The sequence below is a fragment of the Sclerotinia sclerotiorum genome, genomic scaffold (assembly GCF_000146945.2).
Source record: "Sclerotinia sclerotiorum 1980 UF-70 scaffold_3 genomic scaffold, whole genome shotgun sequence".
NCBI lineage: Eukaryota > Fungi > Ascomycota > Leotiomycetes > Helotiales > Sclerotiniaceae > Sclerotinia > Sclerotinia sclerotiorum.
Genome location: NW_001820833.1, coordinates 2,060,320 through 2,085,920, shown reverse-complemented (window position 1 = coordinate 2,085,920; position 25,601 = coordinate 2,060,320). Strand labels below are relative to the sequence as shown.

The window sequence follows — 25,601 nt, the reverse complement described above, 5'->3', positions numbered from 1 at the left end:
GTCAGAATATTCTGAAATCACAGCCTGGTCTCGTCCAGTCTGCCGCAACATGTCAATGTAGGATCTTCCCTACCCGAATTACAACATCGAAACTTAAAACCAAGAGCGCCGGGATAGGGCAAGTAAACAAGTAAAGGCCCCGGGTAGCGATGTGTTCAAGGTGAACATGACTCAAGCCAATGGTTTTACAGGCCAAATGTGTGAATATTGTGTTGTGATATTAGACTATTCTCATTAAGTGCAATGATACAGGTGGAGATGTATATCTACTATGTATGTCTACTGTGTATGCCTACTGCCAGTGGCTCGAGGGCATGCTATACATGAATTTTCCCCCTCCAATTCAAATTCGGACAAGCAGAGCGAACGTGCTGTAAGACGAAACCATCATTTACAGACTTATGTATTCACCCATGTATGTCCAGCATTGCATAAAGTACCAACCTCGTCTCCAATATCACCGGTCAAGCGACATCCACATCTTTTATGTTCCGAGCCTTAGACCCTCATTCCCGAAGCGCATTCCCATAAATTTACAAAGTATACAAGAAATCTGGTCTCTTGTCTCCCAGAGCCGTCTTCTCGCTCTCATTGAGCCCCTGAACCCACACATCTCTCTCACCCCTGATTCTCTTGTTATTTTCTCTTTCCAATAAGAGACGCATCAAGACACTTCCACCCAGCAAGAAAAGAACCATGAAAGCAATAACAATAGAGTGGCCGTAAATAAATCTGGGTTTGTCAAAATAGATGTTCGAACTGATAATACCACACAAATTACCCCAGCCAATCATCATTCCCAAGACAACACCTCGCTTGTAGGAGCCTTCAATATTATTGGAGACCCATGAGATACTGTTAGCTATGCAAGGATAGATACCAAGAGCTCCGAGAAAAGTTCCGGCATATTTAATACCCGGTTCTTCGCTACCTAGGAGCATGGAGAAACCGGCAATACCAAGAAAAGACACGATGATATTACAGAAGCCTCGTTGGCATGTACGATCAGCGATAAATCCAATCGCAACCGTCAAGATAGCGGCAGCCACATATGGTGGAACGGAGAGGAGCTGGGCTCTGGTTGTTGTGTAGCCAAGTTGAGTGATAATGGTAGGAAGAAATAGAGAAAACGCATATAGCGGCATGCAACATCCCGCATATAATATCATAGCGATCCACATTTTGTAATCCTTGAATGCTTGCCAAATAAATTTTGAGCTGAAGGCTTCATGCCCTGCGGCTTGTTGATTGACTCGCAAGCGACGGATGACCCTGTTTCGTTCGACTTCAGAAAGGAAGCTGGCGCTTTCAGGGAAATCATGAACCAGCCAGAACGAAGCGACTCCGGCCAGAACAGTAATGATTCCTTCCAGGATAAAAATCCAAGCCCATCCATGAAATCCACCAATACCGTCCATCTTCACGATAGCCGCGGCGAGAAGTCCACCAAAACTACCAGATACAGCAGCAGCGGAAAAGAAAATTGCAATTCGAACACCAAACTCCGATCGCTTGTACCAACAGGATAAGTAATAACTGATTCCTGGAAATAACCCCGCCTCCGCGGCACCAAGGAAGAACCGGGCGGCCATTAGGCCAGACCAATTCTCGACAAGGCCCATGAACGTCATGCACAAGCCCCAGGAAATTCTATGACAATGTTAGTGACTTGGCCATGCCACGCGGGCTTTGCTATTCAAAGGTTCCTAATTACTCGTTGGAGACTCACATAATGATTGGTACGAATATGGATGGGCGAAATCTCTTAAGCATCACGTTCGTAATAGGTTCAAAGAGTGCATATGAGACGAAGAAGATGGATAGTACGGCGTTATACATCCCAGTCGACATGTTGTTCAGGTCTTTCTGTAAACCGCCAATCTTTGCATTTCCAATGTTCGTACGATCAAGGAAAGCGAGTAGGTAAAGAACACAAAGCTTTCAAAATTAGACAGGAAAAGCAGTGGCAAAGCAAGGGATTTGCTTACCCATGGTATTAAAGTCCAATCAAGCTTCCGCACCAGCTTGCGCTCCTACACAAATCATCAGGATACCATTGGAGTTTTATCAGGATGTTCATCGACCTACAATATCAGCCTTTTCCGCGTCGCTCAAATCCGCATCTGGGTCTAGAGGTAAATCAGGAGACGGAGCATGTTCATGAAACCCTACGACTTCCTTCTCTTCGTCGGCATTACTAGAGGTCCTAGGCAGATTGTTTGAAGCCATGATTCGGAAGGTCGAAGTAGTGTTATGCGTGGTGTCAATTGACGTAAAGAAAACAGCAGGGCGGGGTTGGAGGACTATATAGCAGCATCAGTAGATGTTATAACTAACAGTAGCTAGTAAGTTCTGAGCCTAATTCCAATTAAAATGCGCTATGACACTTCATATCAACTTCTTAAGAGCTTCAAGACCTGCCAACCCCCATAACCCACAGAATCCGGGGAAATGGGGCCAATAGAAGAGTTGGCCCAAACGTTATATGCGACCTGTGACGCACAGTTCCAATCGTTTGTTTTGATGACCTTTTGCAAGGTACAGATTCTCCTACAACTCATACTATTGACAAAGATGTTGTCGAGTACCAGTCAACACAGTCAACACAAACAAGCACAACAGTTTCTCGTTGCAAATAATCCCGATAGATAGTTCATCACCCGATGTTGGCACTCGCATTCGCTCAAGATTTGGAATCACAATTTCAACCATCTCCATACTACAGGAAGGTTTGTTGCAAGATAGACATCTCCAAAGCTGCTACTAGCTAAATTAGCCTCATCACTAAGCCAAAAATACCTCCTGTTTTCTTGGATACAATGATAAATCACGATCTCCAAGTAAGGTTAATAACTACCCCTCTCTAAGCGCCCCTCTAGTACTAAGTATTGCAACCCCCACACTACAACTTCCATAGAAGATTTCTTAGACATCGAGTCTGCCGGAAGTGTTGTGACAGAATGACTGACTCGAATCGATCAACACCATGGATTAATTCAAAGTGCGGTACGTACACCACTTTCGGAGAATCGTAGGTTGTAAAATGTTGGGAAGCTCAAAGCAATGACAGCCAGCCTACGACCTAGCTTACCTCCTTGTTTGAAAAGCGGAAAGATCTGGGCAAGCTCGAAGAGGTAGTCAGGTTTTAAAGCTAGACTGTCTTGGGGACATCTTGAGATGGGTCCGAGTCTACCCCACATCATGTGATAGTACGCAAAATCGCAAAAACGTGATCTCCATGCATGTCAGAATTTATGTTGGTATCGGATGTGCAGCGAAAAGTACTAACGGTTGTGGTTACAAGGAGAGTGATATGATGCATGGGACTACGCATACGTGATCGAAAATATTACCAAGCCGGTGACACATTCCTCGGTTGAGTCATCTCTGAGTCGTGAAATACCGAGTTTGATAACCTGGAGTTTCTCAACTTTCTATGCGGGCAAGCTATACACTTTTTAAGATGGCAACACGAACGAAAACTGTTTGTGTGATTGGTGGGTGAACTCTTCTCTTTTGAGACTAACATAGCTAACCAGCAATGATTAGGCGGCGGTCCCTCGGGACTCATAGCAGCCAAAACACTCACTCACGATCATCCAAAAGGCACTTTTGACGTAACTGTCTTTGAGCAGTCGCATAGAATAGGTGGACTATGGCCCGTCTCCCATGATGACGATGGTTTAGTGAATCCAGATATGTGTACGAACCAAAGCCGTCATACCGTCAGTTTTAGTGATTTGGCATGGCCTGCTTCATCCCTCGCTTGTCCAAAAGCATGGCAGGTTGGGATATATCTTGAGGACTATGTCAAAATGTACCCTGGATACTCGATTAAGACTGGTGTCAAAGTTTGCAAGGTCGAGCCACCATCTGGTTGGCAAACTAATCCGGCCACGACGGAGAAATGGAATGTGCATGTTCAACGTTACGAATCCGCCGAATTCACTGAATCACCACAAGTTTATGAATTTGACCATGTTATAGTGGCTACCGGGTTTTTCGGAAAACCTAAAATACCTGAAATTCTTACAGGCTTTCCAGCCCCAGTCTGGCACAGCTCAAAGCTTCGTGATGTCAACAGTTTGTTGACCGACAATGGAAAACTCTCTTCACCCAAAGGCAAGAATATTGTCATTGTCGGGGGTCAAATGTCTGGTATCGAAACCGCAGCAGCAGTCGCTTTGCAAGTATCCTCCTCCGTGAATTCAACGGAACGTCCGATTCCAAACGCAAATGAGTACAAGATATACAATGTGGTTCAGCAACCATTTTGGGTGATGACTCTCACATTACCAAATAATCCTACGATTGATAGTGCATCTTCCGAGGAAAAGGTACCTGATAGATACTTACGGACTAGAATTTTGTGCTAAGGCCTCTGACAGATACCAAACCCAGCACCAACATTCTTACCCCTCGATCTGGTCACTTACAATATTGGACGGAAGCCTGCCGGACCTCTCAAAAACTCGTCCGGCCACATATCGCCAGAAGTAGCCAAAATGACGAACAATTTCATGACCAACTATCTTGGAACTGATCAAAGTGGAATCGGTACAGATCATCTAGCAATAGCAGGAGACGTTCGCTCTGAGCCACCACGACTTACAGCTAGCGAAAATTATGTAGAGTTTGTCAGATCTGGAGACATCAAGACCATCCGAGGAACAGTAACGAGTGCAGATCCCAACCTACCAAATGCCATTATTATTGAGGATGATGGAGCACAACAAATCATTGACGATGTTGCCGCAGTAATCTTGGCAATTGGTTTTGACGCGTCACCATCTCTCAATTTTTTACCGAAAGAAATTCTCCAACATCTCTCATTCGACGAATCAAGTAGTGAATTCCCATTAGCTCTAAATGTACATTCTACAATCAGCGCAAAGATCCCGTCCCTCGGCTTCGTCGGTTTCTACCGAAGTCCCTATTGGGGCGTAATGGAAATGCAAGCTCGATTCCTTGGGAAACTCTGGTCCGGTGACGCACAAGCACAAAAAACCCTAGAAACAGACGATACTCTCAACAAACTTCTTCAACTGCGCACCGATCCACGCATTGCCCAGTTTCCAATGGGTGATTATGTGTACTTAATGGAATCATTCGCTACAGCTGTAGGAATTCAACGGCAAGAACCTACTAACGATCCAGAAGCACGCACGGGGATTGTCCTCCCATCCCGCTATCTCTATTCTCAAGCAAGCGATGCTCAAAAAGAACAAGCCGCGCTTGCCCTCTCCATCGTCAACTCCACATTCGATTCATCATCTCGCGGCGCCTTCGTCTCCAAAGCCATATTCCGTTCCCTCCAAGGAACATGGAAGCTCTCGCGGTCCCTCAAAAGTTCTCTCTCCACTTTTCCCTCAGGCACTTTCACGGGAACCGCAAAATTCCTCCCCCGTTTCCCTACCGCTCCCTCCTTCGATTCCGAATATTTGTATATCGGAAGAACGGAGATTTCGGTGGACGGATTACCGGAATGACGTTTAGAGCTAGTAGGAGGATATGTGTATCGATATAGAGAGGATACTGATACGCTTTAGTTTGTGGTTTGTGAAAAACTGATGATAATCTAGGAGTAGATTATTTGTTTCATGAGATGGAGATTTTGGTTCCTGAGGCTGGTGATGAGCAGGGGAAAAAGAAGGTGGGATGGAGGGCTAAGTCGAGTCATCTTTGTATTGCCGATACGTATGATGTGGAATATGAGTTTAGATTTAAGGGGGTGAATGTGGAAGAGTGGAAACAGGAATATAGTGTGGAGGGACCGAATAAGGATTATAAAATTAAGAATGACTATAGACGGTAGAAATAGATGATTCTAGGGGTCCGATAAGTCATTGGAAAAACTAAGAGCTTATAGAATTACATGCGCGGGGTATCTGGGTGTATGCTTACAAATTACGTATCACCATGGTCGTCTATAGCTTTTCCTTGATTTCACCCCGTTCCTTTGACCTAAGCTTGCTGCCGTCTTTTGAGACTTTGAACCCATCACGTCCCAGAACAGAATTGTAATCTTAAGATGAATGCATTTCAATACCAGCATGCTATCTACAACTTCACCCCTCACAATTCAATCTTGATATTACCCATGACATCCCTAGCACCCATCACATCCCTAACATCACAACTAAGCTCATCTCCCCACTACACTACCAACATACTAACAACTCTCTAAGAATATAAATTACCTAGATAGTGACACATATAAATCCAAAATTGTGGCTAACACCTAGCCCCACGATCGACAATCCAACTTTGTATTCTAGCGCTAGAACAAATAAAAGATATATACACCTACCTAAAATAATTTACAATAATAAACTATATCTAGTAGATATGAACTATACATCACTACAATCACTCTTCCCCCCAAATACAATAAATAATACATAGTAATAACCCCTCCCACAACCTGGACCCAATTCATTGCCAATCCCCGGCATTAATGAATACCCCTCTCTCTATACCTAGGTACATATATATCTTACCAAATAAGAAACAAGCCGAGGAAGTGAACTTATACATTACATATGAACGAGCGTAGCCTAACCATCCACATTTCAGATGTAAGACACCAATTATCAGACCAAAGATTCAAAGCACAATAGAATTACATCATGAACCACAGAACTCACATTGCATCCCCTTCATCATCAAGAAGTATCGCAAATGAAAGAAGTAAATAAAATAAGAAATTACGAAAATTCAAATAGCAACTACCAAAGCGTGTACTAAAAGAAACCTCATAATTTCCGCAAAAATGTAATCTCAATACGTGTACTGTACTATGCCGTGCTATGTCTGTCTAGATTTCCCAACCCGCAGTCAAAGTCAAGTCCCACGCCAAACCCCCGAGAAACCAAGAAATCCCAAACCCGCCAGTTCCAAAACTCAATCAATGAGCCCAAATGCTATGCAAGAACCTCGTGAAGCTTTTCTCCGCTAAATAATCTGCATACGCTTAACCGTTGCTAGGAAGAGTATTGCAATTCAACTTTCCAGCTGCTGCTGCGACTCCTTGATCTGGTGCACATGTTAGGGAAATTCTAATGCTATAAGGAAGAAACATACTGAGATCGATGCAGATTCCGCTGTCAACTGTCTCGCCGTTTGATTTACTGCAGCCGCAGCAGAGATTTGGCATTTGGAGTGTGCAGCCGCAGGAGCTTTGGAACATGCCACTACGCAGATATGTTAGAAGAAATGAGGGGAGTGGAGAGTTTGTGTACTTCTTCTGCCACTAGTTCATTCATGTCAGTCTAGGGAGTTCGAATTCAAAGGGAGGAAGAGACGTACGAGGAGATGAGCATCATTGTTTGCGAGGCATGTATTCAAATTCAAGGTGGAATTCGTCATTTGGCCGGACGAGCCGGGACAGAGACCTGAGAGATTGGGTGTAACGGTAATTTTGTATTCAGGAGCAGGACCTAGTTCGATTACGTCGTAAAATTGAAAGGTAGATTCATCGCAGCGACTTTGGCTTAAGAAGCCTCCTGCTGCGGCGCTTGCTGGAGCCGCGTGGGCGACGAAGAGTACGATGGAAATGAGAAGCACGGAACTGAAGAATTTCGACATATTTGATATCTATGAATTTGTTGTATCATGGAAGTATAAAGTGGAGGAACGAGATGGAACTTGGGCAGGTGGTGTAAATTTAAGCGTGCCCTGCGGGTACGTAAAACCGGAGAGAGTTGACCCAGCCGTAGCAAAGAATACAGCGAACACAGTGAATATATTGAATTATTTATTAAATCATAATTAATAAAGATGCCACATGGGCTGAATTCACCAAAGAGAAATCCGAAGGTTGGCGTCGTCTGACACCCGTGCAACGATTAGCTGATATAATACTTCCAAGAGGGATCCCAGTCGGACACATACCTTTCACAGCCTCAGACGGGATAACGGAGAATGTTCTGACTTGCCAATGACGAACAATTACGAATGCAAGCAAAATTTACGGGAACAAAATTAGCAGTTGAGTTTGAGGTTTATCAATATGCAAAGGATGCGTAAGATGCATGGGGTAGGTGTGATGCGGCACGGTACCTACAAGAAGGTAAAAGGGTCAGACATGGTTACTAATGCTGATGAACCACGCCTTAATGTATGAGGCAACTTCAGATAAGGATTATGTCGTGATACAGGAGCTGCCATATAAAATCAATCATCCGGTCAAATTTCTGCAAATATCCGAAGACTGAAGGGCTTCCAACTTGGCAAAGACTCAATGTGAGTCGTGACTCGTGTATTGATCTTACATATTTCCGGAATGGAAAGACTACTTTCCCGATTCACTAGTATCAATAAGATATCAAAACTTTGATATGAATTAGAATTGATTTGATCATATCAATCATAAATTGCATATGCTTGAAATGAAAAAGGAAGTCTCGTGGTAAAAACTTATTTTAAAAAATCGAAAATGATACGTTAGTAATTTAGCCTATTACACAAGCCCTAGTATACCAAGACCGACTCCATTGCCGACACTTACTTGATCTAAATTGGAAGCTGGAGAACCTTGTATGATCATCAAGATTTGTTTGCACAGCATACAAGACACAGTATATGCCTTGTCAATCATATTTGCATATACAATCAGGTTCTAGATCCTCTCCGGCACATATTTATGGACGCATGTACTTCCCCTATTATTTCCACTTTTGACTGCTTGATCGGGGATGAGGCCCGGAGAAGTAACCTTTGATGCGGAGATAGAAACGGTTGGTGGAAAGAATAGAGTCAAATGAGTTTTTGCACCCAGAGGAGTAGATGGCAGATTTAATAACGTGAGACTGTGAGCAGCTTGGGACAGTTGAAGTTTCGGTAGACATATCGTTAAATGAAGGCTGACCTTTGAAGGCGTCTCAATGGAGCGACTTGTGTTGAAAATAAGTTTTGCACCATAAATATTTAGGCACCACATTGATGCTATAAGGAGGAAAGCTTCCAGGAAAAGTTCATCTCTATGCGAACTTATGTGCAGAGGCAGGCAAACTGATGTACAAGAGAATGAAAATAAGAAAATAGACCCAGGTGGCTTGAAACTTTAGAGCGTATATAAAATACTACTTCTCAATATTCCAAGTTTTACCATCGATACCATAAGATACCTATGTTGATATCTAATGCCAATTTTGCAAAGGGACACAGAGAAGAAAGAGCAGGATGTTAAAATTTGACTTGAGTATTAAGCAGCATGCATGTGCGTTGCTTTATTCTGGATGCTCATTAAAAGTGGTATCCCAATAAGTTTATGATCAGATCAAAGATGTAGCAAAGCGATATTTCAGTTGAGTTTAATTTTGATGTGGGGTGGTTATTTCTCCACACTAGTGCGTTGCATCCTAGGAAGTCGCGCGTATCCTGCCTTCTCCTTTCTGAAGAAAACCAAACGAGAGGAAGAAAATGCCCATCGCAAATTTTATGTGTGATATCATTATGCTCAAGGGGCTGATACATTCAATTATTCTAAGGATGTATATATCCAGATATGCCTATTTATATGAAACACGCCCTGTTTGCTACCTCAAAACCCCCTTCCCGGTCTTCTCGCCACAGGCCTCCTCACAGCACCCTTTGCAGCGACTTTTTTGACTACCGGACCGCTTCCATCGGTGATGGCCATCGGTTTCCTCGCCAGCTTATTGTTCTCTGCCTCTATTCGCTTTTCCTCTCTCAATTTATCTTCAGCCATCTTGGCCTCGATCTCCATCTTTCTATTGAATTCGACTTCGGTAACCCTTTTCTCCTTCGCACTATATCCCTTCTCTTTCACACTAAAGAACACACCGCCTAATTCCGCCAACCAATGTGGATCCACAGATGTGACAGTCGACATGTACTCTTTTGATGTGAGAATTAACTCGTGATAAACAACATAATCAGGTAGATATCCAAGTCCATAAAGAGCCGATGTAGGATGTAACTGTACTGTGACTGAAGTGCGTAAATTAACATATTCTCCTATTCCTTTGACTTTTGCTGCTTGGTGGTAGTAACCCGAACATATGCATTTCCGTATAACGTCCCAGTCGGTGCCGCAAGAGACCATGTTCATGCGCTGCATTTTCATGATATCTAACAACTGTTCCCTAATCTCCTTTGCTCGACGAAGGGATTTTGGATGGAGGAAATGACGTGTACACCAAGCATCCGAATACCCATTGGATTTCCATTGCGAATAGACGTGCAGATAAGTCAGATGATCTGATTCGGGGACAAAGAACTTTTCGCGTGCGGCGTCTGATTCATCTTGACGTTCTTTTGGACGATAAAAGACACTGGGGACGGAGAGCATGGAAACTATGGTGAGCATTTCCTCGCTACAGCCGTATTCTTCAGAAGTGATTAGTAATTTGGCTAGGGAAGGGTCCATAGGGAAGGCCGTCATTTTCCTTCCTATATCCGTCAGTTCCCCAATGTTGTCAAGTGCCCCGAGCGCCCAGAGGTCGAATAAAGAGGTTGTGATAGTATCCTGAGGTGGAGGGTCCATGAAATCAAAATCAAGTAAGTCTTTCACTCCCAATGACTTCAACAATAGAACAGTATTGCTGAGGTTTGTACGTTGGATCTCGGGAATGGTTTGAATATAAAGTTCATCCTTGAAAGCAGCTTCAGTAAAGAGATGAAAAGCTTTTCCTGGACCGGTACGACCCGCACGACCAGCACGCTGAGATGCATTTGCTTGTGAAATCGGCGTAATTTGCAAAGTATCCATTCCCATACGCGGGTTGTATACCTTTAACTTCGAATATCCAGCATCCACAACATACATAATACCATCAACAGTCAAACTAGTTTCAGCGATGTTTGTCGCTACGATGACCTTTCTAACACCAGGTGCAGCTCTGTCGAAGATTTTGGCTTGCAAATCTGCAGGCATTTGACTGTAAATGGGTAGAATGCTAAGCTTCGGTGGATCGTTGAGAGCATTGAGACGTTCCTGGATAAGCTCACAAGTACATTCAATATCTTCTTGTCCCGTCATAAACACTAATATATCACCTGCACCCTGGGATACATGAATAGCTAATACTTGCTGAACTGCCTGATCCACATAGTCTTCCACGGGTGAGCGGTGATACATAATATCGACTGGGAAAGTACGTCCGGGAATGAAAAATTCGGGAGCTCCGCCATAGAAATCTGAAAATCTTTTAGAGTTCATCGTTGCGGATGTCACTATCAGCTTGAGATCTCTACGACGTGCAAGAACCTTTTTGAATAAGCCCATAAGGACATCTGTATTGAGCGCCCGCTCGTGAGCTTCATCCATGATAACGCAGGAATAACGATCCAAATCTGGCTCGTTTAGTGATTCTCTTAGCAAGACACCATCTGTCATATACTTTATCACTGTTTCCTTGCTCGTACAGTCCTCAAATCGAATAGCATAACCGACAGTGCCTCCTAATTTGCATTCCATCTCCTCACTAACACGCTTCGCTACGGACATGGCCGCCACTCTTCGGGGTTGCGTGCATCCTATCAGACCCGTATTTCCATAGCCCTCTTCGTAGAGAAATTGAGTGAGTTGGGTAGTTTTACCGGATCCAGTCTCACCAACACAGATTACGACCTGGTTATCTCGTATGACCCTGAGAAGATCTTCTCGCACGGCAAATGCGGGAAGATATTCCCTCTGTTCTCTTAAAGACTTGCTCTGACTAAAGTTGCTAGCGCCGTCGTTCTTCTTCATATGTTGCGCAAATTTACTACTTCCTTGGGGTTCTTCCTCGCCCAACATTGGGGCCGCGCTATCGCCTTCTTCTTCTTTTATCCCCATAAGATTCCCAAGGGCCGTACCAGCCATATTAGTTGCTTCTTGAGCCTGCTTTTGTCTTTCTTTCTGCTGTCGCCTCTCCTTTACCACTTTACTTCCCTTCCTGCTAAATACTGCCATATCGCTCTGAAAATCGCGCACCGCAGGCACAGGCTCCAATTGTTTTGAGAAGACCGTTCTTCCATCTAAGAACGGAGGTTTCAGATCATGTACGAGTAGATGCACTCTAGTAGCCTCTTCGTCATCCTCAAAGTCATCGCCAAAGTCTCTTCGCTGTGCAACACCAGAGGTAAGCATCCGATTTGTCTCCCATGCATCAACATCTTTTTGTTTTTGGTGAGCGCGGGCGCTTTGGCGCTTTCCTGTTTTCTTTTCGACCAAAGCTGCTTCTCGTTGCTGTTCTGCCCACGAATTGTCATAGGAGCCGAATGGGTTATGCGAATCATCTCCAAAGGTGTGTCCCATCTCATCACCCGCATACCAATCTCTATCTAGAGCTTTCGAATCCTCCTCATCGACAAGTGGCTCTGGACCATCAAATTCATTCTGCTTAGGGACAGACCGGGCCGAAGGAGTGTATCGTGGCATCGCCGAGCCATTGCTTGATCGGCTTTGAAATTTCGAGGGAGGTCTGCTACTGCCGCGGGAAGGAGAAGGTCGACCAGGTACTGTGAAACGATCATCAGATTTTAAAGGATTAAAGTCCAACCGGCGCCGCTTGGGACTAGCTTCTCCATCTTCGCGACCCATTTTGTGTCGAGGTGTTGATATTTATTTGTTTATTTTGAGCGGGACTGAATCAACACCTTTCTCCAAAGTTTTGCTGCACGTCTCTGATGCCCGCAGCTAATTTGGACGAGAGAGAAGAGTATAATAACTATAATAGTTTATTGTCGACTTGGAATCCCAAAGTCATCAGGATCTCAAATAAAATTGCCTCGGGAATTTTAAAAGATAATTAATTCATGGCTTGTCGTGTTTTAGAGCTTGAAGCTAAAGGCCGAGAAGATAGTAGATGGCGCTAGCGGCATCGAGCGGCCGCATTATCACAGTCAAGATAACGCTAAGATAAAAAAAAGTTGATCAATGGAACAATTTATTTTTTATATCCCCGCTCCAGTCCATTTGTGTACAATTTGTGGTGTAATATTAAATCACTATGTCTATGATCACAGCAACAGCTTGGGTCCCTCGTGGCTTCGCAGCTCCTTTTCCAACAAAATACAACTTTGACGAGGAAGAATTTCAGCGGATTGCTGATCTCGCGAAGTTGCAATTGGATGATGCGAACGAGGATTTGGAGGAAGCGCAAAACACAGCAGAAAATGGCGCAGATCCAGATGCTATGGTAGATGATGAAGGCTCAGATGATGAAGCCGTTTCAAAAGGGGTGAAGTCAAAAGCGTTCGTTTGGTCCTCTCAATATACTGGATTTCGCTGACTTTGAACGTAGTGAGGAAGATGATGATTTAAAAGAATACGACTTGGATCATTACGATGATGATGTTGAAGAGGACAAGGAAGGTGGTGAGGGCATGGGTATGTTTGGAAATGTAAAGTCTCTTGCATACCACGAATCGAATGAAGAGGATCCATATATTACGATGGCAGGGAATGCTGAGGATGAAGACGAGGACAGGGAAGAACTTCAAATATTGGCAACAGACAATATGCTACTGGCGGCAAAGATAGAGGATGAGGTTGCACATCTTGAGGTGTATGTTTACGAAGATGAAGCTGATAACCTCTACGTACATCACGATATAATGTTACCGGCAATACCATTATGTCTGGAATGGCTCGACTTGCCTGTCGGAAAACCCAGTGTTGATAAGGACTCGAGGGCGAATTTCGTCGCCGTTGGAACTTTCGATCCGGATATTGAGATTTGGGATTTAGATACAGTCGATTGCATGTATCCTAATGCTATTCTAGGGCAAGGTGGACAAAACAAAGGTGGAGATGAAGGAGCTAAGAAGAAGAAGAAGAACAAGAAGTCGAAAAAGGCCAATGACAAATTTCACGTGGATGCAGTTCTCTCATTAGCTGCCAATAGACATCACCGAAACCTACTAGCCTCTTCATCGGCAGATAAGACAGTTAAGCTTTGGGATTTACACACTACCACATGCGCGAAGTCGTACACACATCATACAGACAAAGTATGCTCGTTAGCCTGGCATCCAAAGGAATCCACTGTTCTGCTGAGTGGTAGTTATGATAGAACGGTGGTAGCTGCAGATATGAGAGCCCCAGATGCGAAAGCACCCAGATGGGGAGTAGAAAGTGACGTTGAGAATGTCCGCTGGGACCCTCACGACCCAAATTACTTCTATGTCTCAACTGAAAGTGGTGTCATTCACTTCCACGATATCCGGAAAGCACCAGCAAACCCCACTGCCACTAAACCAGTATGGATGCTACAAGCACATGACGATTCTGTCTCTGCCTTCGATATAAACCCTACTATTCCTGGATTTTTGGCTACCGGATCAGGAGATAAGCAAGTTAAGCTCTGGAACATACAGCCCACCGGACCTACAATGGTAGTATCACGAGATTTGGATGTTGGAAAGGTTTTCTCAACAACCTTTGCACCAGACGAAGAGGTTAGTTTCAGACTGGCTGTAGCAGGCAGTAAAGGACTCGTACAAGTTTGGGACTGCAGTACCAACCCCGGTGTGCGACGCGCATTTGCGGATAGAGTGGCCCCTATCGAAGGAGAAATAAAGGAAAGGTTAGTGGGAGTACAAAATGATAGCGAGTCGGAAGATGATGACGAAGAGCTTGAAGAAGGCGATGGAGGTGAAGTTGAGTCTATGGACGAGGATGATTAAATAAGCACATGTCTATCTGTAAAGACCACGCGAAATCCAAACACCAAATCAGAATAATTTAATTCCGGCAATCTTTTCACTCGCAATTCTATTTCAAACGGTAAATGTAGATCCCTCCCCATAGTCCATCCGAAGTTTCACACGGAGATTTTTGTTTGAAGATCAAACCTCGCCGGAATGACTAAGGATGGATATAAACGATGTGAAGCGAACAAAAACCGGGAAATCAAATTTAGATGAAGCATTTCTTCATGGTCTGCTACATCTCATCTCATTTCGATGGATTTCTATATCATAACGGAAGATGTAATATTATATCGGATTTTATGTAGATGAATTTGTATGAATTGTATGGAATGGATGAAATGATATAGCTTGTACAGCACAAGCACACGTAGTTTGTAATACAGCATACGATACGAATTGCATATCATATCATATCATATTCCGTAACCTCGAAACCTCGAAACCTCCGTCCCGAAGGAGGAAAAAAAAAAGAATAAGCAAAAGAGTAAGAAAAATACAGTAAGATGATCAGCCTGATGCAACCGCGCACATGTTCACGTAACGGGATTTTTGTTTTGGTGGAAAAGCCGGATCCGGGGAGAATCAGTGTCAGAATCAATGTCAGAATCAGAGTCAGAGTCCTCGAAACCGTTTAGGATGTAGATCTAGAATGGACGATTGAAATAAGATTTGGTATGTGGGATGAACTGCGCAGTGTCAAATCGCGACGTGTGGTGCGTAATGTAAAATGGCGTTTAACTGTCAGTTGATGTTAGTTTTGTTGTTGCACTGTCGGAGCTACCTAGCTAGAATGATGGAATATAAAGCTTTGTTGTAGGGGGGATGAGTGAATAGATATGGTTATGGATATGGATATGGATATGGAAGTGTAAGTGGAAAGAAATAGAAATAGAGATTTGGCGGTGTTCTTAGGCATCAGATTAATTATTTAGGGCTTGCGAAACACGGAATACAGGCTTAGTTAGGCTTTACTTATCTTACTGCACAGTATGACATACCTACCTGCGTACGCGGAAACTATAGCTATAGCTATAATTACACTCAGCAGTGTAACATGGATGACGAGGCTTTTTGGTACATCTAGGCTTTTGTATGCTAGAAATAGGCTACGGGATTATGAGATGGGGGATTCGATGTGTCTACGGAGTATGTCATTGTATCAGATGATCTAGATAATTGATCCTTTTCCTTTTCCTTTTTGCCTCTTCCCATTCCTTCTAAAGTTACAATCTTAGGTACGTACAGTGTGTAGTGTGTCGCTTGTTAATTCGAAGATAGGCTCATTTATTAAATAGGTAGGTAGACAAGTTGGGAAATGCAAAATAAATGCAGTGTGCCGCTAGAGAGATACTGATAGACGGCGAAGTGAAAAATTAATCTTATCTCTTAATGCGTAAGAGGAGTAATAAATATAATATGTTATTCAAGGGCTTGTGTATAATCATTAACCCCATCTACGTCCCACTTTCATTGAAGTTCACTCTCACTCTCATTCACATTCAACCGGTACCGCTAGCTATTTTCATGCTTCCAATCCTTTCACAAATCCCCATTTTCGCGATTCGCACACATAAAACGCACGTTCATGGCAATCCAATCCACATTCTTCGCGTCCGCTCTCGCATTGGCCATGCTTACCTTGTTCACCATGTTCATGCTTCATCCATACACATGTCCAATGACTGATAATCAGACAATTAATCGAACATACCCTTTTTCTCCACGAGGGATCATGTACCTGAAACGGTGAAACATCAGATGGGTTGAAATGGTCAAATCAGAGATTACGTGTCCCTGTCGATATACTGATTGGTCCACTTGAGCTACCCACATACATACGCGAGCTGCGTGGGCTGCGCGGGCTGCGCTACGCCTTCTCGACCAGGGCGTTTAGAAGACCGGAATTTATCATCATTTGTAGATTTTGGATTGTGACTGTGATTGTAGAATGAATGTCCGGTGATGGGGTTTGGTATATGCATGAAATAGAGGAGATGGACCGAACTCTATTGTTAGCTTTTGAGGTGCTGGGCTGACAATGAATGAAGCTTACAATTGTTCATGACTTATTAGCGCTCAGATAATGATATCGGCTTATTTACCTGATGGGGGAGTTAATTGTTGATCATGAGGAGAGGAGAACGATAACTCCGGCCCAACACGCTTCACTTGATTGAGTTGATATAATTGGATGAATGATTACTTTTTTTTTCGTAGGGGATAATTCTCTAGTGTACGTACCGGGAGTATTATAGTATATCATGTTTTCTTCATTTTTTGTGTGCTTTCTTTTCCCATTATCGTCCAATCAATACTAATTTATGCCCTGTGGAAGCTTGGGCTTTCTTTCACTATGCTGTAGTCGGTTTAAATCATCTGCATACAAAAAAATTATTAACTTCCCTTCCCCCTTAGCGGCATGTTGGTTATGATCCTAGTGAGCAGAGAATCCTTGTGAACGAACCCGTCTCTTAAGTATAACCTTGGAGGAGTGCTTGTCTTTGCTTTTGGCCTTCGGTCAAAAGATCAAAAGGAAGAATTAGCACCTTTTGGCGCCATTTTTACATTTTACCTTTTTTTGCCTCTGACAACTCCGTTTAACCAAAGTAGGCTTTGGCTTTCCACCTCCTTCGAATCCTTCCTTTACTCTTCTCTTCTTTTGCTCAACATCTTACAACGCCAAAGCCCTTTATTATTTCAGTCATCGCAGGATCGATAAGATAGATATCAGTGACGAAAAGAGTGTTGGACTATACATTCCTTCAAAGTTTGCTTGATTGCTGGATACAGGCTGTTCGACACGTTCATTATCGACAAACAGGATATCCACATATCCCACGATCCCTCCCTTTGAGTAATCTTTCGAACTTTTTACACGCCCCAGAGATATTAAAATAGCCTTCCACTTCCAAACAGTCATTCTTGAACACTGAGAAAGAGACGCGTTGAGCAGCAATTCACTATTTTATTGTTATTACACATCGCGACAAATCAACTCTCCAGTACATATATTCACTTCTATCCAACAAATCAGAAGTAAACTCAAGGAGTCACTTTTTGAATATCGGCCCGCCTCGATCTTAGATTTGCGTCACTGAGTAATTCCTTCAAACCTCAGGTCATTCCCACAGAAAAATAATCATCGCGCGACACACATTTTCAAAGCTTTTATACTTTAGAGCTTCAAATAATATTTCTTGCCCAACCAGAAATATACCATAAGCTCATCTGCAGGATACATCTGATCAACGTATCCATCTCGGTCAATCGATCTCCTGCACGCTACTCAAGATTACCCGTCGGAAAATCAAATCCGGAGTATCTTACCGGGGCTAACAAATACCCCCACCATATCACTTGCAAAAAAGTACTTAATTCCTATTATCCGGACAACAGATTCCATATCAGCAAAAATGTCTCTTGCACGCGCATTTACAACGAGGAAGGCGAAGAAGCAGCTCGATGTCGGTCCTCCTTCACCAACTGCGCAACGATCCATGGCTCCCAAGTTTGCGTATGGAACTATTAAGCGCTCACAAATTTCTGGACCAACTGAGCTTCTTTCTACCACCAATATGTTGTCATACAATGCTCCAGATCTCTACCCAAAAGATGCCAGTAAACGAATTGCTTCGAGCAGCACCGCATCAACTCATTCTGGAGAAGATTCAGATACCTCACGGATGACTAGCTCGACAAGTTTAACTTCGGCCGACACATTGTCGATCGAATCTCGATCACCAATAACTCCAGCAGGAGATAATCTTTCGGCATTTAACTTTGGCAAAAAGTCGATTGAAATCGCATTTCGTGATGAAGCACCCGGCATCCCACAAAGAGCCCCTTCACACACTAAGAAGAACCACGAAATCATCTCGCGCAAAAACTCTATCGCAAGAATGTCGTCACCAAAAAGCGCTACCACAGCCAGATCGACAATACATATGTTTTCGGCAAATGTTGAAGAAGCGGCAGCTGCTGAGCCGCATCCTTTCGGCAACGAACTCGCTCAAGTCACCGAGATTGCTGAAGAATATGGTATCACCAAGGAAATCTTAGCCGTTGTCGATGAGGAAGAACAAGAGTTGATATCAAGAGGATTATTTAAATTCAGAGCCGAAGACTACATGAGCGAAATCCAAGGATTATTCATGAGTGCTTTCGGCGAAGTCAACCCTACCATAGGACCGGTATGGATCTAGAATATTCGAGACCGGTTTCTCATTATTCTACAACTTTTCCCTGCCCTTTACACTGTTTTCAATGTACATACTTTATTACCACTCGTCACTTGATGAAACCTTTCTTTACGCTCTTTTCACGATTATTGCATATAATCTTTACATTTACGTCTCTTTCAACTGTCATGGAAAACCCCGGTGGAGGAGTTATTACGGCCTGGAATTTCATTTGTATGGTGGGAGGGAAAGATGTCTGTTTGTTTGTTTGGTCGGTCGATATCCATGGATTGGCTATATCCCGGAGTTTTTTTCTTTTAGGGCGGACTCCTACACATACTCTCTCTTTGGTGCCTATTTCATTAATTGTCATTTTTACATCTCCATACTCTCTTTAAGATATCAATGGATATCATTGCGTGATTTGGATTTGGATTTTCATTTGGATTAGGATTTGGATCTGGCGGTACTTGGATGGATTAGTACTCGTGTATTTCGGTGGGAGAGGAAATGAGGTCTCATGGAGATGGAGGTGGAGGATATGAAACGATGTAATGGATCGGTCGGTCGGTTGGACTGGATTTTAATTGCTATTACCTAGGCATCTACTTGAGTAAAGGATAAGATCATACAGACAGACAAGCAGACAAACAGAAAGAAAGACAGACAGAAAGCAATGTTTACCAAGTTATCCAAAGATTCTAAATCTCGTCATTTTTCCCTCCTATGCTTGCGATTCTACAGTGCGCGATTTTAAAAGTAATACCTATTAGATACATACCTTCCTTCCCGTATACTCCGAGCAAATAAATGCGAAGTTTCCGGCTATTGTGGACTGCACCCTTACCTGCAGGCTGCACCTGCGGAGTTCCTAGTATGCATGTATGTATGCATGTCCGTATGGATGGAGTATGCTGTGGAGCTTAAGTTTGGTTTTTTTCATGCAATGCGAAGGAAAGCACTTATGGAGCTGTAAATACTCCATAAGTGGTCTGGTGATCTGTAGGTAGGTAGGTACCTAAAAGTTAAATATCGAAAGCCTGTAATTAATAAATAGTACGGTGGTTGATTTGTGATTCGTGATTTGCTGACTCATGATTTATTTTATTTTGAGGTGAGGTTTATGTTTACTGTTTATTCCATACAGACGGTAAGGTAATCCTTGAGTATCTTCGTAGGTAATGTTTGATGTTCAGTGTTCGGTGTTTTACGTTTAATATTCGATGTTTTATGTTTAATGTTTGAGCAAGATGATGTGATGTGATGTGATGTGATAACTTTTGTCTCCTGTGATTTTGGCGATGGCGATGGGAGGGAGGTGAGGTGAGGTACTGAAATTTCCGGGGGGTTGGGAGTGGAGTGGAATCATTGGAATGGAAAGAGGGGGAGGGGGGTGGTCCATTGTGTGTGAGTGGATGAATGATTGATTGATTGATGTGATATATATGAATGATGGGATAAGTACGGAGTACCGGTATGGAATAGATGGGATGAGATAAGGTAAGTAGTGACTGCCCAGGTCAGTAAAAGAAACAATGTCTTGTGTAGATACCTATGAAACGAAACCAGACAGAAGTTAAGTATAAGATAGGATGGGATAGGATAGAGTAGGATGGATGGGATGAGCATCGGTTTGGACGAGATGCCATGTCAATCATATTGTCAATTTTTAGTTGCGGGAGGGAAGGGAAGGGAAGAGAAGGGAAGTACCGAAAAAGATGAATTTTGAAACGAGCTTTGAGTCTAGATCATATATCTGCGCCCTGGCGTTACATATCTACTATGGACCTAGGTATTAAGCATTACCTTTTCGATTTAAGCATCGCTATCTCGGGGATGAGGAAAATAATTTAGGATATGCTAGGATGTAGGTAATGAGGTCATGTGGTTGTCACGTTTAAGGTAGGAGGCAGAGACAATACCTAAATAGGACCTTTTCCACCCATTCTCCAGATATGCAACAAAACATTTCATCACGTGAAGTACTGCTCGTAGGGTTTTGGTTGGGTGTGCGTGATTACGTAATCAGAGACCACTGAAACTAGCGCAGAAAGCTTGAGCGAGCTAAAACAATTTTTTTTTCTTATGATTGCGGGAATGATGAACCACACACATCAATCATCACCATAATTTAGGGACGATGAAGCACATTCTGTTCGCCCAGCAATACGGTCGATTGAGACTTACTCAATTGAGAAGTGAAAATGGGAACAAAGTAAATGTGGATGTTGAATCGATAGTCGTCAGATGGGTGAAATGTGATGGTTAGGGGAAATCTTGAAGGCCGACAGGTCGCGATAGTCTCTACCTACGGACAATATGTCGAGTTACAATTCTAAACGTCAACTACAATATCTTTATACATCGCTAACAAGCAGCTCAATCCTCGCATTCTATCTCCTACACCAAACCAGCTAGTGAAAATCTCAACTCACTTCTCACCAACACATCATTTACCTCCCAACCATCGTAAGTTCTCCATCTCCTTCCATCCCCAACCAACCAACCAACCACCACCAAAACAAAAAAACTACAATGATGAGATCAATACCCTCAAAATTATCTTTAGGAAGAGCCGTATGAGGTTGACATCCCTAACAAAAACACTCACGCCAATTATCCGTGTAGCATCGTCATATGCAGCGGATTTTTGGGGTCGGTGTGGGATCGTTGACGGTGCTTTGAGTGTGGGGTTCTGAAGTTTCTTTTCCATTATGGAATGGTGTGATGTGGTTTGGTGGTTTAAGGAACAAAAGTTTTGGGATGTGGACTAACTTTTTTGGATTAAGAATAGGTTGTTGTTCGAGGATTGAGGGATATGGGGATCAGGTTTGGGTTGGGGAAGGGCGAAGACGGGCTTGAGCCGCTGCTGCGGTTGAGAATGCACTCGACTTCGCGGATAATTTGGGGAGATTATGCTACCATAGTAGGTCTATGGCATTCAGGTCTGCAAGATACGAGCTTCCTTGAATCAGATTGATGTGTCAATTGATTCTCTGCTGCTAGTGGTTCCATGACGGGGAAGAGCCAGGGTAGACCCTATTTGACTCCTCGTTCTTTGAGTCGGGCATAATGGTAGCAAAGTTGGCTGTCATTCATATGATATCGCGCTATGATCAAGTGGTCATCTCATATTCTTATTGTTACTCTCTACCATATCATTGATCTCTTCAAAATCCCTAGACTAACCACCATAGACATAAAAATACAATATTGAAAATTGCTCATTCATCAACAATCTCTATCTAAGCTACTCCGTGTGTCCAACATCTCTCAATTCCCCCCGCTGCATGTCCCCGCTGCATGACACAAAAATGAAAAGAAATATCCCCGAACATCCATCCAACCAACCAACCTCATCCTACCTCCTCAAAACACCTACTGATACCCTATCCAAAAAAAAACTCAATCAATTGAATGAAATCCATACACCATCCACAGCAAATCACAAGAACTCCAAACTCCAACGTTATACTTCATCTTTCTTCCTTCCTCCAATACAAACACCACACACCCTCCCTTCTTCACACCCACACCCACATCCACATCCACATCCACATCCACGTTAAAACACAATCTGTATCTTCTAGAAACCTTACATAATCTATCTACATCATAAACTTTCTCCATTTCTCCATTCCTTCATTTCTTCATTTCTACTCTTTACTCTCCCTCCAATCACTTCCACAGTAAACTGACTCATTTTCTTGATATATATATCCATCCATCCATCCATTCGAGAAAGGAATTGATATATTATATCAAATTACATTTGAATTCCAATTTCAATCTTGGGGTGTTTTCCTACGTTGGATGTATTTGATATATATATGATATATAAAAGAACAAATACTATAAGAAAACTACTGATTTAATATCCAAGGAATAATAAAGACTTATACATACTTGAGTTTCTTACCAGTTATAGAATCATTAGGAGTAATAAAGGTTGGGTAATATAAATATGTTTGTTTATTACTTCCTATTCTCATTCTCATTCTCATTCACATTCTCATAGTTTTCCATCCTTCACAGCTTCTCTCCTTCCATATTCTCAAACAGACTCACACCTATGTACTCTCAGCAAATCTCAACATATGCTTTTCTCCCATCCCTATCCCTGTCCCCCGTTTCCATATTCAATAATAAGACTTCTCCACTCCAGTGCAGCACTACCAATTAATCACTATGCTCACGTCCAGTTTCTTCTCTCGTTTTTCCATCCCTGCCAATTTAACCCCTTATAAAAAATATGTGTATACCCACTCCCTTTCCCGCCGCCTTCAAGCGCAGTAAAGCAAAATAAAGCTCGTGCAAACCAACGAGTAAAAGCCATACAAAAAGACCAAAAAAAAAACATCATGCGCCTTAATGGCGTAATCTAAAACAAGCCGGGTATTAGAAGTCCGAAGCATGCCGTCCCTCCACCATTTCAAGAAACACCGCCAATTTATCCATCTAGCACGCAGCTCGCTTTTTCCTTAATATAAAATATGATATGTTCAGAAACCAATCAGAAATATCGCGCTGTCCTTATGAAATGAGCTCGCAGAAGTATGCCCTAAAATGAAGTTTGTGATGGGAAGTTGGTGGGATGTATGTACAAGTATAGAAAAACACATATGTATGTGCTAGATTATGTAATGGATCTTCAAGATTCGAGTTGAAGCTGCTCCCATAGCGTGATAAATGGATTTTTCTAGATCGAGTGGCAAAAATTTGCGTCCGTTAATCGTAAGAGTATGTATCGGAGAAAAAAAGTTGCAATGCCAGCATGAAACGCCACAAATTTGAGAAACAATTCTCATTCAAAAAGAGTTGAGCACTTTGGACATGTAACTCGCTGCAGGATTTCCGTAGGAGGATTCGATCTCATGTCGGTAATTTTAATCATTGGTGGAGTCTGCTCATCATGGTCATGTACTAATTGTCCATTGAAGGTTTTTGAGTAGATCTTCTCTTTCGACTTTCCACCCTTTTTCTTTTTGTCTTTAGGCTTGGTTCCATTCGCTCTTGGTCCTGTCCCATTTTGAGGGTATTCCTCGTAATATTTTTTGGCAAGAGCATCCTCTACCAAACACTGCGGATGGTAAAGAATTTGACAAGCTTTATTGTCGCAAATATGCTCATACTCGCGAACATCGGGGTTGTAGTGGCCATTGCAAAGACAATAGACCGGCAAGTCCTAGAGGAAAATAATTAGTTTGGGCTTATTTGATACACAGAAATAACACTCACCGAAAGTCTTTGAGTGGCTCTACAAAACGTTTGACGCCAGTAAAACATGCCAGGCGCTGGTTCAGACACTGCGTTGTCAACAAGCTTTTCAGAAAACGGCACCAGGTCTATCTTTCCTGCAATAGTCAATACGTCTACAACATCCAAATAATTACTCGCAATGAGTTCTAAGTTGCCGTGATATTTCCTCCGTCCTGGCTTTACCGATGTCTCGCCCGCAGCTTTGGCTGTTGCTGGTAATTCTTCTGGCCAATACATCCAGGCAACCTGAAACCAATCAGCCAAAAGTCTTCATCGAGGGCCAATAGTGTTTACCAAGGCATAAACATGCTGCGGATCCTTAGCTCTAACCTGTAATATTCTTGCTGTCCAAAAGTCCCTCGGTTCCGTGCCTTCTTCTGTCTTGCCCTTTACGTAGACAAATTGGTTGTTTTTATAAGTATCGCCTTGGACTAGACATGGTATTAGAGAAAATTGCAGTAGTCAGTGATTGGATAAAACTTACGTATAAACTTCTTGTATTCCCTCATGGACATCCACTCTGTATTGGGCACAACAGTATAGTGATAATTGAGTTCTTTCTCAGAAGCATTAAATCCTTGAAATGGTGATATATGTTCCTCTGCCTGCGATCTCCATTCCGCATTTTGTTTTGACTCCTTTGCTTTTTTACTCGTATTCATAACCGGGATTTTGATCTCGAAGGATATTGAATCGTGCACATATGCAGGAGGGCTCATAGATGTAGGTTCTGAAGGTTCTGCCCTTGCGCGTTTGGTCAAAGACGTATTTGAACCATTCAGGCCATGTTTCGGAGCCATGCTGAACAGCGGGGTAGAGGCGCAATGGGCCGATGATTCAAGAAATGTCGAGTATGCTAAGAAATATGCGCGCGCAGATATAAATTTCGAATTGCAAAATGGCTGTTTGAAAACTCGAATGTTGATGAAATTCGTCTGCGATAAAGGGATTGGATAGAAGTAGGTTGGTAAGATATTGGATTTATTTAAGGTGAAAGTTTGTAGGATATGTTTGTAGTTAATCCAAAGATTTGATTGAGAAGGCCTTGTAGATTTTGAATGTAGTTGTAGAGGATGTCAAACAGTTCAAGAAGTACCTAGTAGTTTAGAATGAATGAAGATTATAAAAAGTGAGCCCCTTCGGTAAAATATAGTTAATGGTAAATGTATTCGGGATTAGAGTTAACAATTGTCGATTCTCAATTGTTATAACAACAAATGTTTTGGTTGGTGAAGAACTTCAACCAAAACAATTGATAATCTTTAGATGTTGGCTCGACAGCCACTGTGAAAAGCTCGAGCCAACCAACAGTCATAAGTTCACTTAATTGGTCAGTCATAAACCTCATTTGTTAATTTGTCTTAATTCTATGCTTTCATTGGTCAATTCACAAGTGATGTAAATAGAGCAAAATATCTTAATTCAATGTTTTCTTTTGATTGGTCAGTCCACAAATTAATGCAGATTGCATGCAAAATATAGTATATAATCCTCAAACAC

At 42.6% G+C, this 25,601-nt stretch overlaps 9 protein-coding genes across 9 annotated transcripts; 4 read left to right on the top strand and 5 right to left on the bottom strand.

The window, feature by feature from the left end:
• Positions 1-533: 533 nt before the first annotated feature.
• Positions 534-3,200, bottom strand: SS1G_02906 (hypothetical protein; the record flags this gene model as incomplete). Its single annotated transcript, XM_001596634.1, has 5 exons — positions 534-1,650; positions 1,730-1,938; positions 2,089-2,303; positions 2,661-2,760; positions 3,015-3,200. The coding sequence occupies 5 exons, from the start codon at positions 3,198-3,200 to the stop codon at positions 534-536; spliced, it is 1,827 nt and encodes a 608-aa protein (XP_001596684.1).
• Positions 3,201-3,463: 263 nt separating this feature from the next.
• Positions 3,464-5,815, top strand: SS1G_02905 (hypothetical protein; the record flags this gene model as incomplete). Its single annotated transcript, XM_001596633.1, has 5 exons — positions 3,464-3,497; positions 3,550-4,202; positions 4,389-5,120; positions 5,158-5,338; positions 5,583-5,815. The coding sequence occupies 5 exons, from the start codon at positions 3,464-3,466 to the stop codon at positions 5,813-5,815; spliced, it is 1,833 nt and encodes a 610-aa protein (XP_001596683.1).
• Positions 5,816-6,973: 1,158 nt separating this feature from the next.
• On the bottom strand, positions 6,974-7,587 carry SS1G_02904 (predicted protein; the record flags this gene model as incomplete). Its single annotated transcript, XM_001596632.1, has 3 exons — positions 6,974-7,035; positions 7,084-7,252; positions 7,309-7,587. 3 exons carry the CDS (start codon positions 7,585-7,587, stop codon positions 6,974-6,976), a joined length of 510 nt encoding a protein of 169 aa, XP_001596682.1.
• A 1,957-nt stretch (positions 7,588-9,544) lies between these two features.
• On the bottom strand, positions 9,545-12,550 carry SS1G_02903 (hypothetical protein; the record flags this gene model as incomplete). The annotated part of the gene is made up of 1 exon (XM_001596631.1): positions 9,545-12,550. The coding sequence occupies one exon, from the start codon at positions 12,548-12,550 to the stop codon at positions 9,545-9,547; it is 3,006 nt and encodes a 1,001-aa protein (XP_001596681.1).
• A 409-nt stretch (positions 12,551-12,959) lies between these two features.
• Positions 12,960-14,637, top strand: SS1G_02902 (hypothetical protein; the record flags this gene model as incomplete). Its single annotated transcript, XM_001596630.1, has 2 exons — positions 12,960-13,204; positions 13,254-14,637. 2 exons carry the CDS (start codon positions 12,960-12,962, stop codon positions 14,635-14,637), a joined length of 1,629 nt encoding a protein of 542 aa, XP_001596680.1.
• A 1,566-nt stretch (positions 14,638-16,203) lies between these two features.
• On the bottom strand, positions 16,204-16,296 carry SS1G_02901 (predicted protein; the record flags this gene model as incomplete). Its single annotated transcript, XM_001596629.1, has 1 exon — positions 16,204-16,296. One exon carries the CDS (start codon positions 16,294-16,296, stop codon positions 16,204-16,206), a length of 93 nt encoding a protein of 30 aa, XP_001596679.1.
• Positions 16,297-18,077: 1,781 nt separating this feature from the next.
• SS1G_02900 (hypothetical protein) lies at positions 18,078-18,866 on the top strand (the record flags this gene model as incomplete). The annotated part of the gene is made up of 1 exon (XM_001596628.1): positions 18,078-18,866. One exon carries the CDS (start codon positions 18,078-18,080, stop codon positions 18,864-18,866), a length of 789 nt encoding a protein of 262 aa, XP_001596678.1.
• Positions 18,867-21,377: 2,511 nt separating this feature from the next.
• Positions 21,378-22,045, top strand: SS1G_02899 (predicted protein; the record flags this gene model as incomplete). Its single annotated transcript, XM_001596627.1, has 3 exons — positions 21,378-21,419; positions 21,637-21,768; positions 22,040-22,045. The coding sequence occupies 3 exons, from the start codon at positions 21,378-21,380 to the stop codon at positions 22,043-22,045; spliced, it is 180 nt and encodes a 59-aa protein (XP_001596677.1).
• A 1,601-nt stretch (positions 22,046-23,646) lies between these two features.
• On the bottom strand, positions 23,647-24,901 carry SS1G_02898 (hypothetical protein; the record flags this gene model as incomplete). Its single annotated transcript, XM_001596626.1, has 4 exons — positions 23,647-24,027; positions 24,081-24,347; positions 24,396-24,532; positions 24,586-24,901. 4 exons carry the CDS (start codon positions 24,899-24,901, stop codon positions 23,647-23,649), a joined length of 1,101 nt encoding a protein of 366 aa, XP_001596676.1.
• Between the last annotated feature and the right edge of the window lie 700 nt (positions 24,902-25,601).